Source organism: Solanum stenotomum, chromosome 8 (assembly GCF_019186545.1).
Source record: "Solanum stenotomum isolate F172 chromosome 8, ASM1918654v1, whole genome shotgun sequence".
Taxonomy (NCBI): domain Eukaryota; kingdom Viridiplantae; phylum Streptophyta; class Magnoliopsida; order Solanales; family Solanaceae; genus Solanum; species Solanum stenotomum.
Window position 1 is genome coordinate 20,535,455 of NC_064289.1, and position 13,957 is coordinate 20,549,411.

The following is a 13,957-nucleotide window of genomic DNA, read 5'->3' on the forward strand; positions in this document are numbered from 1 at the left end:
TGTAGCACACTTATTATTCTATCACAATTGGAACGTAGAAAAATAACAAATCACACCTTAAATTACTACTATTAATTAATCAATACCTTACAAAACAACAAAATTCCAAAAATATTATTCTATTAATTTCAAGTGACTGTGACTATATGATGAATTCCAACTAGTACTTGAGGCTGCAGAATCACGGTATTAGGAGCCCGAAAGTCCCCAAATCGTTGAGGTTTTTTCAGCTTTCTTCACCGATTCTTCTCCTCTAGCTATCTCATCCTCTATTTTAGACCTTGCCCTGCCCTACCCTACCCCGCCTCATTTAAAGCTTCCCCTGCCCCGCCCTATTAAGGGTGTGCCCTGTTCCCCCCTCCCCTGCCCTCCCCCAATTGCCATCCCTACTTAAAATCTTCAAGAAGTTTTACCTTTTTCAAAGTAATTAATTGAGGGTATAATAGGTAAAACAAATTATTTTTTCTTAATTTGTCAAAAGGGACAAGTAATTAGGGACAACAAAAAAAGGAAAAGTGGACAAGTAATTAGGGACAGAGGAAGTATAAAACTTATCCCCCCACCCCCAAAAAAAAATATATTCTATTAAAAGTTGTTTCCGTGAAATTAGATCACAGTTAAGGATTGGAGAATTTTCACAAATAGCCACTCAAAAATAACTTAATTATGCTCCATAACAATAGTTTACTAATTATGATTCGTAGCTACATGTTAGAGCGAGGAAAGAGGGTAGAGAGTGGAGAGAGGCGAGCGAGATTGGGAGAGGGAGGAGAGAGGGCAGAGAGTGGAGAGAGGCGAATTGTATATGTATATCAGTCGAATTGTAAATGTATATCTGTCAAATAATTGTATATATGTAACTGGTATACATATGTATTTGTATATCTGGCGAGCGAGGGAGGAGAGAAGCGAGCGAGAGAGGGTAGAGAGCGGAGAGAGGCTAATTGTATTTATATATCTGTCATATAATTGTATATATATGTGTATAATTTGTATTTGTATATGTATACACGACATAATTACATCTAAAATTAAGCTGTGAGTTGTAATTAATTCAAACTATTGCTATATTAACTAATAAACTAGTATATTTTTGCTTATCCACGTAATTTTTCCGAAGGATTTAATCCACAATTTTGCATCAAATAAATATTATGGGCCAAAATTTAAAACCCATGCAAAAACTTGTAAATAAGACGTGGATTGGATTGATAAAACCCATCTGACCCGGCCCACAATGTAAGAGGTTTATCTGTCTCCTGCTAAATAGATTTTGACATTATTAGGGTTTTTGATCATCTTCAGGTTCCTTCTTCACCAAGATTTCCAGGTTCATTTCCAATTTCTCCTCCCTTTTTTTGCTTGATTTTGTTTAATTCTACTTCTTTCAGTGAAAATGTTTGCTCCTTTAAAGAAGAGAAACTTCGAATTTGAGTCACTCTTATGGAAGAAATGAGTATATATGCTTCTGTGATTGGCTTTTGCTTACTTGACATTGAATTTACTTATTATTGATGCGATGATTTGATTGTGGATGGATGCTCTTTTGATCATTTTTTCGCATGTACCTTCAATAGTTTTTGGATCAGTGCAATACTGATGTACTGCACTTGCCTACTTAAAAGTAGTGTTTGGTTGTAATATATCTAACTAGAGGTTGGAATTGCTTGTGTATTTTAGTGGAAACTATGTCAATTAAAGGAAGTACTTGCCCGTTTTTTGTTTGTGTCTGTAGTTCTTTGGGGTTTTGATTTCTTTTGGGTATTTGATGGATGAAAGATCGTTTCTTTCGCTTGAATTGTAGAATTATTTGATGGAAATTGTCATGTATTATTGAAAGTTTGGAACATCTTTGCATATGTTGGTATAAGCATTAGTTATGAATGCTACAAGTATTGTCGAGCAGAGGTAGTAAATTACTATGTCCATGTGGACTTACCTCCAGCTTGATTTCAAGTTTGGTCTCTTTAGACAAGATATGATGTTGCCAAATTGTTCAATCATAGATTTTTTGTTTTGCTTGCTTGACTTTGTAACAATGGTCAAATCTATCTTGATCTCGTATTTGTGTAGAGCATTTAGTATTAAATGATAGTAGCTTTTTGAAGCCCACCTGGTAAGATGGATAATTAACAAGCATCTTAGAATTCATTAAGAGTCTTAGATCCTTAGAGATAACTACGTCCTCTTTGAATCCATTACCTCTTTGGCTAGACTGAAACATACAACATCTTGATAACTTGTCACTCGTGTCATTAAGAGCGTTGTACTCCAATATTACGATATATCTCTATGCCGTTGTGTCACATTGCTTCAGTCATCAGCAAATTGATCAATGTGTTCCAGTGATGTTGGGTTACAGAAATATGTATGGGTCTGGGTTATGTCCCTTACTATGCATTTCTCTCCGTATCAGTGGTTTTCTGAGACGTAGTCTGAGTGTCTCCTTTGGGGTTAAATATGTTGGTACACTCTCTACACAGTTGTTAACTCTCATTTGGTATGATCGGACTATGTAATCAATTTTTAAACATATATGAATTTTGAGGAAAATAAATTTGCAAGTAGCAATTGTAGCTAATTGTTGAATGATTGCTAAGAAGATAGATATGCTTACACAAATGTTGCCTAGTTAAATCATTGATGGAGATATTCCATGATAAAGGAATGGCCACAACACAAGTTAAACCTTGTCCTAAAATTGCATCATGTGCAGATAGCATAAACTTGGCTACTCGGTTGACATTTTCTTGCTTGGCTCCATCCCACAATTTCCCTCAACTTGACTTGTCTCGGAAGAATTCTGCCCTTCTATTGTTTCCCTGCATTCTGCCCTTATGGGAATAGGATGGTGGATATTGTTGTTGGGGTACTTTGTTTTTTTAAAAAAAAATTTAGTTGTGAGGGGGCAAATATGATGCCACAACAAAAAAAGTTGAATGCACACACTAAATACGGTGGGAATGGATGGTGGATGTTGTTTACATTCATCCCCTATTTGAATGTACACACTAAATGGACATTTATGACGCCACAAAAAAAAATTGAAAGTAAACTTTTTTAAATGTTGAGATGAAAAATCTCATATTTTCCTTCTATGATAATAGTGTTTAAATGTACACTGAACCTTGTTGCGTTTAAGATATAAGTCTTTTCAACATCGAAATAACTTACCTTCAATTAAATGTAATTCGAAGCTAGATTGGAAATTTAGATGCATCTTGTGTTTGATGCATCTTGTGTTTGAATGTTATAATACAACCTGATGGAGTAGTTGTTTTTGCATTTCTTATTATAGTATGATGTCTGAATGCATCTTGCAGTACTTGTTTTCAGTATAGGCATATTAAATTATGAAAATAAATAGAAATGTAATGTCTGATTTATACTGTTCAGCTGGTATCTATATTAGATACAGCCTCATTTTTGTACCTGTGCTCCACAAGGTGTTGTGGTAGGAAGGAACTGGGAAGCTTATGTCCTGATATTTTCATCTATATGTAATTTGCTTACTTGACTATAATACTCCGTGACTTTTGAGGTCTTGATTCTTTTATGCAATTAAACCTTGAACTTGCATCAAAAACCAAAAAGGAGAATGAAGTAAGCCGTAATCACATATTCACATTTGTCAGAGACATGCACATCTATTGATTTTTTCACCAGATGTCTTGTAGTTTCAAACATTCCCAATTCAGCTGCATTCTGCGTCTTATTGCAGGAGAAAAAAGCAGAGTACAAAAGTCTTAGGTTAGTTCCTTCTGAGAAGATGGCTGGACTTCCAGGATACAGTGCCCTTGCTCCCAAGACTAAGAATCTGGTTATGGCAGGAGGTTTGACAGGATTTGTTTTTGGTGTGTACTACTACACTATGAGAGCTGTTGGAGGCTCAGATGAACTTCAAGTAGCCATTGATAAGTTTGAAGATGCAAAACGCAGCAGTGAGGCTGAAGTAAGTTTGGCACCCAAGCAATAATTGTGTGCAATATGAAGGTCACACTGCAATTTGGAAAGAAGTATCGGATGATTTTGAATCAGTAGAACAGGACTTCAATCATCTTATGCTTGTTGAATAACTTGTCCTGTTTCTCATGCTTTGCGAATATATATACTTTGCTGTAAAGATATCAAGATATTGCATCTTTTTTTAAGCTTTTCATGTTGAGATAAATTTTCTTCCTTTTTGAATTTCATGGTCTACAGACTATACAGTCATATTGTTTATTTTAGGTTTTACAGACTCTGCATTAAGTATTCATTGATCTGTATTAAATCATTTACTGCGCCAGTGTGTATATTTTGTAACGAAAATTATCAACTACTACAAATAAAATTGGCCGTCTCAGGGTGCCCATATTATCATTATCCCAGCAAATGAACATTTGAAGAAAATGTTTTAAAATTGTCTGTGTTAGCACAGTGAGCTAAATTTGATCTTTAAAGTAGTTGAATGACTTTCTCGTTTTATAGACATAAGTTTAGTTTGGTTCATCGGGCACGATGATAGAATTCAGAAACGAAAATCAAGTAATGTTGTATTCCTTGACATTAAGGTATGCTGGAGACTTCCAAAAAAGTTAGCAACAAGCTAAAACAAGTTAGGTATAAAGTGACTGAACATTTTATTTTACTGATAATCTGTATGCACAATCGTCCTTAAAGTAAACAACTTCCAGGAGCAACTGATTTATAGTCTGCAAAGCTGAATTCATTTTTCATTACTTCTTGTAGAGTTGATTTCCCTTACTTAGACTCATCTAAGCAAATACTGTTTATGAAAACTAACATTAAAATATAAAACCCTCATTTCACCTCAAATTCATGGCGATGCTACCTACATCTTCTTCAATTATTGATGCCGAGAGAAGCCTTTAGTTTGTCAACAAGATGGGGCAGTACATTGATGCTGTCGTGAACTGACTGGTCAACACATGATTCCAGTTCCATTGTGGCGTTGCTTTTGTTCTTCTGGAGTTTGGCACTCTCAAACTTGTCTTGGCACACCATTAGAGACCTGTTCAGTCTTTCCTATAATTAACCAATAAATTACATTAATAAACTATGCTTGACGCTATAGAAGTGAAGCACACGGCTTTTGCGGGAAACAAAAAGAAGAAGCTCGTCTTTTTAAAATTGAATGACAATTTACGGAAGATAAAATAATATCATACATATGGGAATTTAGTACTATGATATGATAGAATTTCAATTGACATAACTAATTTCAACATCCAATGTACAATAATGTTGATATTAGTCTAACTCCTTAAAATTGAGATCTAATTGATCAAACGTTTCTCGTTGAGATCACTTTGCACGTCAACGATTAAAGCACACACTTATCTGCAGTGCAGGGCTTCAAGCCTATGAAGCAACACCGACTACTATTATTATTTTTGGGATGCATAGTTTTTCATAGTTCCCAAATCTGTCTCCAAATGCCACTACTACTAATGTGAACTCAAGAAAACAAATTATCAGATTATAATATAAGTAACAAACCCCACAACCCAAAGTCACAGTTGGTGTACAAGGAAGGAAGAGGGGGAGATAAGATGCCTAGCCCAAGATAGGAAAGCTAATCTGAAAAACAAATGATGGTTCAGTCGTTCAGAAATCCAAAACCAGGACTTGACCAGCCACCCACTATTAAGGGTTCAAGGCAAACATCCTAATTACAAAACCTAAAACCAGAGTCAATTTGATCCATCCGACTCGGAAACAGAGCAGATGCAATATGCCTCTGAAAGAGACTTTTCCATCTCACTTCAGATGCACAAGTGACTCAAATTCTATTAGTACAGACATTTGGAAAGACTTCGGGTGGTTCATACATCTTAGAGCAATACATGCAGTTGAATTATCAAAAAAAAAAAACATGCGTGCAGTCAAATGCTTTTCTTGGTTAGTGGTTAAAGGTAAATGCCTTACCCTGAACAATCTTCAGAAGAGAGGCATCCCTCTTTGCAAAAGATGCTCACTCTGTGAAGAAGATGCTGAGGATGTCAATCATCTTTTTCTTCATTGTAAAGCTGCTTGTCAATCTGGTATATTTCTTTGACCGCCTTGGACACAAGATGGTTTCACCCTACACCCCCTTGGAATTTTTGTTAGATAGGAAAAACAATGGCATGTCTAAAGTCTCCTCTAAGATTTAGAACACTATCCCTGTAGTTGTGTGGTGGGTTATCAGAGAGGAACATAAAGCTGAAGGCTTTGAAGACAGAAGAGACAACATTCTCAATTTTAAAAACAAATGTGTATTTTTTTCTTGGTTTAGAACCAACTCTCATGATAGATTTTCTTATTAGTTCTTTACATTCTCTGAGAAGTTATTATCGAGCTTTTGCTTAGCTCTCATTGATAATACACTTGATTTTACTGATTAAAAACAAACAAATCAGAGACAAATTACCCATTCCACAGAAACTATTCACACAAGTTGCGAGTATCAGTTCACAAGCTTCAACAGCAACTTATTCTCACAAGAACATCAACATAATCAGTGAGAATCATTTGGACATTTGGTCTCAATTCTCAGAGCTAATACACTCTGGGAACATTAACTTTTTTTGATTGGTACTCTGGGATCATTATCATCAAATATTTCTCTGCGACAATTTTCTCTTCTGGCAATTTAATAGCTGAGAGGAGGACAAGAATATTTTATTTTGAATTGGTTGTTAGAGGAGAAGAAGAATATAAACCTTCCAATTATATCGGTGAACTCTTAAATTGATTCATGTCCCCCCACTCCTAAGGAAAATTTTATAGTTATACTGGATTCAACAAACCTATTCAACCAGTAATATAATATGCCGAATGAATATCCACTCGATTCTTTGGGTCGTAAGCATTATGTAGGAAAGATGAGAGCTTGGTTGAACTGATGAGAATGTGAGGAAAATCAAAATTAGGAGTCACTTAATCTTAAAAGATGGAGAAGGCAAAAAATGGTATCAACAATCTTAAGAATATACTTCACAATCTTAAGGGTATATGCTATGTAGCAGGTGTTACTTATGAGAAATATCTAATTAGTTTATTGAGCATCTTTTCATACATTGCAGTTTGGCAGATCGGGGAAATGTTATTGACAGTTTTTGGAGTATATTGTGCAGTACACTACAGTTTTAGAAGATTGTTAGTCTGCTGGAAGACATATTATGCTGGCAGAATTCATAAAAAGATTTGGATGTCAGTTCCCCTATGCAATGCTTGGACTCTACAGAGAAACAGGAGGTGTTGTGAAGATAAAAAGGAGATGCCCTCTGTTATAACGTATAGATGTAAGCAGAATTTGTTCTACTAATGGCAATTTAGTTTTGAATATGAATGATATGCAGGAGTTGTTAGATTTGGAATATGTAATTGTAAAGCAAGTCCTACTTTTGTAATTTTGCAGCAGTAGCCTATTGGTAGTGCTTATAAATAAAACTTTATCCTATCAAAAATTATGTACACACTTCAAGAAGTGTTGTTGGACTAAGTATGTATGTGTTTGGTTTGTTTGGGTAGGGGAGAGTGATTGTACTTCTACTTTAATCTATTTTGTCTAATACCCTCGCCCTTCAACCAATCTCTCTCTCTCTCTCTCTCTCTTTCTCTCTCTCTCTCTCTCTCTATATATATATATATATATATATATTTGATAGGGGCAAACGACATGAAGTTTCCTGAGTTTTTTTCACTCGATTAGATGCAATTTCATACTTATAAAGTAAAGATATGCAAGGGCTTTATCTGATCTGTAATATCTAATAAGTAGATCGTTTCCTTTTTGAAACAGAACGTGTCCCTGAGTCGCTACTAACCCAAAATTCAGTTCCCTGATAACAAGCTTCTTCAAATCATATACCAATATATACTCTCTTTGTCCCTTTACTTTTCCAATTTTGACCTTTTATTTGTCCCTTTTTACTTGTCATTTTTGACAAATCAAGAAAAGACAATATTTTATACCCATTATACCTCAATTTATTTAGAGAGGTTAATGTTTTTGAAAAAGATAGAACCTCTTTCATGAGTAAATTGATTTTGGAATTCTATCAATTAATAGGGGTAAAATGGTAAACTCACTATGTCAATTATTATTTTCTTAATAGATGTGCCAAGTCAAAAATGAACAAGTAAATAGGGATAGAGGGAGTACTTGATGAAACCTTCATCAGAAGAACTTATCAAACAAGAAGGGAAATAGCAACTAATATTTCCTAAGGTATAAGAGAATTGAAAGGCATAAACTGTAAAATTACTAATGAAAATTGTTGGAATCATATTTTTCTCAAGCAAAATGCTACTAAAAAGTGTAGCTGAAAAGGATAAGCATTTCAATAGCAAGATTATCATCTAAAACCACTACTGTCTCATTTCAGGACCATCCAACTGCAATTAGCAACGTGGTGATTTGTATTAATTGGAAAGAAAGTCAAACATATCAAACAACTCATTGTGAAATCAAAACAACTAAACCCCAATTCCAAATTAGATAGGTCAACAACATGATGCTCTATATCAACCCCACTCCACTTGGTCTCCTTCATTCCAATACTCAATCAGACAAATTAAAGGTTTTAAAACCAAAGATTCATTAAGTTTCAAACTTATCGCTACTGACATAAAAATCTCAAACTAAACAAAAAAGCTTCTTGGAAAATACCAGACCTAATGTAAGTGCACCCAATCACAACTAAACCTTAATCTAACTTGTTGGTATCGCCTGCATGGATACTTTGTTTCCACTATGTTTTATCCACACCGATTCGAAAAGATCACAAGTCTTTTTAAGAAACTTCCCTCCATGTAATTTGAGATCTACCTCACTTCCTTTTAACACCTTTGATCATCATGGTGGCACATCTAACATCCGGTCCATTTCGAGATTTTTATAAGAGACATAGGGCCAATAATAGTTTATTCCAGATGTGATTATTTCTAATTTTGTATAACCAGTCATTCATCTTAACATCTACATGTGTACAACAACGCTTCTTGTGAATATGTTAGGTCCCATAGAGACAGTATTTACTCTCATATAGCATTCACTTCCATATGAGAATTTAAAACAGGAATAAATAATGATACCATAGATTACATCATTATTTTTTTTATTTTTTTTTATAACCGAGAAATCCGTCTGTGACCCTCCCTTTGGACCAATCACAGCCTTCTAAACTCGGTGGATAATGGGCCCGCCCCTCTACCCCTCTCCACTTAAATACCGGGCTTCGCTTTGCATGGTGTGGGGCTTGAACCTGCGACGGAAGCCACAAATCCTCCACCTTTTGCCACTTGAGCTAGGCCTTGGGGGCCATAGATTACATCATTATGGATCCATGAGATCACCGATGTGTACCCATAGTGTTATTACTTCTACATAGCCACAATATGCACATATATACTAAGGGAGGAAATCCCATTCCACCAATAGGGAGAGTACATGATAAATGGTGCTATGGAATTGAGAAATCAAGAGGCACAAGTAAAAATTTCAACCTATCAACAAATTTTAAATGACCCACTAAGTAATTGATGAAAAGAACAACTACATTCTCACAAGGACACGCAGAGCTCAGATTTAAGCTATTTAACATAACTCTAAGTCCATGAGAAGTTCCCATGCCTCACACGCAACGTCACCTCCAGCCCTAGGAAATAAAAATCAAAAGCTGCTGCTTTTTCTTTCCTGTCTTTCATCTTCTTTTGTTTCCATGTTTCTTTGATAAGTAGGAATTTTACAGTATGTCGAGGGGCAGAACCTGTGAGAAATATAGGAAAAGAATAGTATTGAATTGTTGTTGTGTCTACATTATTACATTGAGACCCTATTTATAGACACTAGAATACAATCCTTTACCAAGTAGGATACTATTTACTATTCCAATTCCTATTCTAAATAGGATTGTATAACCCTATTCCTATTCTAATAGGATTGTATAACCCTATTCCTATTCTAATAGGATTGTATAAACCTATTCCTATTCTAATAGGATTGTATAAACCTATTCCTATTCTAATAGGATTGTATAAACATATTCATGTTCTAACACTCCCCCTCAAGCTAGTGCATACAATTCATGTACCTAGCTTGTTACAAATGTAATTAATACGAGGACCGATGAGGGGCTTGGTGAGATATCTGCAAGTTGATCAGTCGACTTCACAAAATTGACAGTCAATCTCAATGTGCTTGTCTTCTCATTAAATATTGGATTTGATGCATAATGTCAGTCAATTTCAATGTGCTTAATCTTCAATTAGATGCATAATGCCGATAAAACACAGAGTGATAAAATTACAATGCTGAACTTCCCAAACCAAACTTGCAAAGACTGTTTCGAACCATTGAGTGACCCACATAATCGACATACAAGGCTATTAAACTCCCCCTGAGCAACAAAGTGCTCAAAATCTAGTACAAAGTATATGGATCATGTTGGAATCAATAGATGAGTCGATATTAAATAAGAAAGTCACCGAAAAATTGGCCGGAACGTGCTCATACGACGGAGTAGATTTGATGGCGGAAAGTTGTCAAATAAAATTATATGAATAGGGTCGGAATGATGACACGACCCAACTAGAAAATAGAAATTATATAGGAAAGGTCAGATTGATGGCACGACCCTATTGAAAAAAGGAAATAATATGGGTAGGGTCGGAATGATGGCACAACCCTACGCAAATCAGATTTGAGTTGTCACCGAAAAGACGAATGGAACTACGGAAATCAAATCTAAGGAGCCACCGAAAAGACACACGGTGCTATGCAACTCAGATATGAGTTCAGAAAAATCCACGGCGCAAATTAAATATGAAAAGTAGTTCGGAGAGATGCACGGTGCTACGCAAATCAAATATGCAAAAAAGGTAGTCACCGGAAGGGTGGCACGATGCTACACAAATTAAATATGAAAAAAAAAGTCACCAGAAAGATCGCACGGTGCTACCCTTCGGGGCGGCCCAGTGGTTTGGGCTTGGGACTTCCATGTTGGAGGTCTCAAGTTTGAAACCCCTTGCCAGCAAAAGCAAGGGGTTTGCCTTCTGGGTCGAGCTCGTCGCTTCGGGCATGCCTAGTGCGGGTTACCTCTCCTATGTGGTTTGCAAGCTATTGCATAGGAGCAAGGGTTTTACCCTGTGCGCACCCAAAGGGTAGCGGGTTTCCCTTGTCATAAAAAAAAAGATTGCACGGTGCTACAAAAATTAAATATGAAAAAGTAGTCACTGGAATGATGGCACGGTGCTACACAAATTAGATATAGAAAAATAGTCACCGAAAAGATGGCACGGTGCTACACAAATTAAATATGAAAAAGTAATCACCAGAAAGATAGCACGGTGACCTGTCTGACTGAGTTTTCTTCCCCTGAATATGGGGTTCATGCATATATCATTGATTTTTGTCACTTTTGTTAACATAATTATTGGCCAGACGGGCGGCATATATGGGTAATAGCCACCCGCCGGCAACGGACTCTCTTTGATTTTCTACCAAGATCGTAGAGGCTCTGATACCATGTGAGAAATATAGGAAAAGAATAGTATTAAATTGTTGTTATGTCTACATTATTACATTGAGACCCTATTTATAGACACTAGAATACAATCCTTTACCAAGTAGGATACTATTTACTATTCCTATTTCTATTTGTATTCATATTCCTATTCTAAATAGGATTGTATAAACCTATTCCTATTCTAATAGGATTGTATAAACTTATTCATATTCTAATAGGATTATATAAACCTATTCCTATTCTAACAGAACCTAAAATGAATGTAAGCACTATTTTTATAAACTCAGTCCTCAGAAGGACCATGAAGACCAACTTTAATGCTTTACACAAGCTCAAGCACAATTTTGAATGAACAAAAAATTCACTTGAATAAGAAAAGGGGAAGAAAAGAACTGAAAATCAAACTATCCTATAAGAACAAAAATATATGTAAGCTTTAAACAATTCTGGCGTCGTGGCTATCCATCTCCCTTTTTCTATATGGTGAACTTCACCCCCTACCCCAGGAGCCAAACGATTACCCTTCCCCATTTTACGCCTATGGTGACTTGAATCCCCAATCTTAAAGTTGGAGGTGCAGGAACTTTATCACTAAGTTGTTCCTCCTTTGTCTCTCACGATCATCTATCCATCCGTTTCATTACTTCCATTCTCCATCTTATACCTTTCCCTATTCATTTGTTTTATCTCCTCGTCATTACTTTCCACAAACTTCACATACGCCACCTTCTTTTCCTCTACCTTCACTTGGACTTCTCCATCCCACCACCAGTCCCCTTGATGCCCACCGAATCTACCTGTCGAGACCCCTAGCACCTCTCTAGTCACATCCCTAATGCAACTAGCACCTCATGATGAAGTCATTTTTCAGTGTCTTATTACTGAAAAATACTTTATGATAATTTTCTACCAAGAAGGAGAAATAAGTTTTTTCACTTATTAGTGGAAGCAATTTTCTTCTCAAGCTTAAACTAACATGTAAAGACTTTCAATCTTCAATACTAAACAATATCACCAAAATACTGTTCTCACAGGCCACAGCCTATCCTTAACATCATGTGTCACCTACGTTGTACCAAACCGGAAACTATAAAAAGATTCCCTAAGGTAAAACGTTTCAACTGACTACAAATTTCCTCTATACCAATCACAGGCAACATTAGAGTAAGAACAAGAATCTCACACCAAGCACTAAAACATAATTATATACATCTTCACCTGTCTTTGGTATTTTTGATAATGGAAAACAAGTACAACCTATGAATTGATTTATGGCCACAGACGTGGTCCACGAATGTTTTAGACCACACATTTTTAAAGACTTCATCTCTTCCTTAAAACTTAGTACCAAATCAAATCATATCACATAAAATTGGGACTGAGCGAGTAACAAACAGCACATTATCATTGTTTTAGATATAACTTCAAATTCATACCGCAAGAAAAAATGAAATTACGTATAAAGAAATGAACTTTACCTGAAACTTGGCCATTTCATTCTGGAAAAGATTCTGAGCATTGTGCACAGGAACACTGCAATGCTCCACACATCGCCCTATCTCCTCTTGATTTCTTCTCCTATCAAAGCATTCGTAAGCACATCTGTAATAAGCTTGCTGCACATACCCATTAAAAATTAACAAAACGGGCCCTAATCAAACATACAATTATCAGCAGGTGAGAAGAAATTGCAGAACCTGAAGAGTGAAAGCAACGTGGTCTTGAATGCCGGCGAATTGGGTTTGGGCAGCTCTGTTAACTTCGTTGAGTTTTTGCCTTAATCTTTCTGAAACTATCCTCTCTTCAGCTGCTGCTATTGCGTCCATTTTCTTCCAATTTGTTGGAAATCAAGATGTAGGGCTTTACAAGGGTTTAAGGATTGGGTTCCAACTTCCAACTAGCGGTAGCAAATGGGCGGGTTGAAAATGGATCAACATAAAATGGATAATAATTTAACCCGTTCATATTTGATATGGATAAAAATGGATCGAGTAAAATACTAATTTATTCATATTTTACCCATATTTTCATGAGTAAATAGTACTCTATTTAAGAATTCAACATGGAGAAAATATTTTAGTTTTTTTTAGATGAAAAATGTTGAAAATGTTTCATTTAGTTTTATTGTACCATAAAAGTAAAAAAAAATAAAAAAATCCTAACTTTTCAATATAAAATAAATTTATGTAATAACAAGGAGAAAATATTTTTAATTTCAAAGTAAATGAATATTTGCATTTTAGGACTAAAACATGCTTAATGCACTTTAAGGCTTAAGCGATGTCAATACTAATACATGATTTGCTTATTTTACACTATTATTTATTATTCAATATAAAATTAAACAAATATAAAAATATAATTATAATTAACAAAAAAATGTACATTTAAAATATATATTTTTGGAGGGCCAAAGACTTCACATTTTCAATTATAGAGAA

General features: G+C 35.4%; 2 protein-coding genes across 2 annotated transcripts; one reads left to right on the forward strand and one right to left on the reverse strand.

Annotated features, from left to right (window-relative positions):
* Positions 1–1,286: 1,286 nt before the first annotated feature.
* LOC125874595 (uncharacterized) lies at positions 1,287–4,244 on the forward strand. Its single transcript, XM_049555509.1, has 2 exons — positions 1,287–1,330; positions 3,722–4,244. The coding sequence occupies exon 2, from the start codon at positions 3,770–3,772 to the stop codon at positions 3,974–3,976; it is 207 nt and encodes a 68-aa protein (XP_049411466.1). The 5' UTR covers positions 1,287–1,330; positions 3,722–3,769; the 3' UTR covers positions 3,977–4,244.
* A 358-nt stretch (positions 4,245–4,602) lies between these two features.
* On the reverse strand, positions 4,603–13,408 carry LOC125874593 (uncharacterized). The gene is made up of 3 exons (XM_049555506.1): positions 13,214–13,408; positions 12,995–13,132; positions 4,603–5,028 (listed from the first exon to the last, which is right to left on the reverse strand). Exons 1-3 carry the CDS (start codon positions 13,340–13,342, stop codon positions 4,846–4,848), a joined length of 450 nt encoding a protein of 149 aa, XP_049411463.1. The 5' UTR covers positions 13,343–13,408; the 3' UTR covers positions 4,603–4,845.
* Between the last annotated feature and the right edge of the window lie 549 nt (positions 13,409–13,957).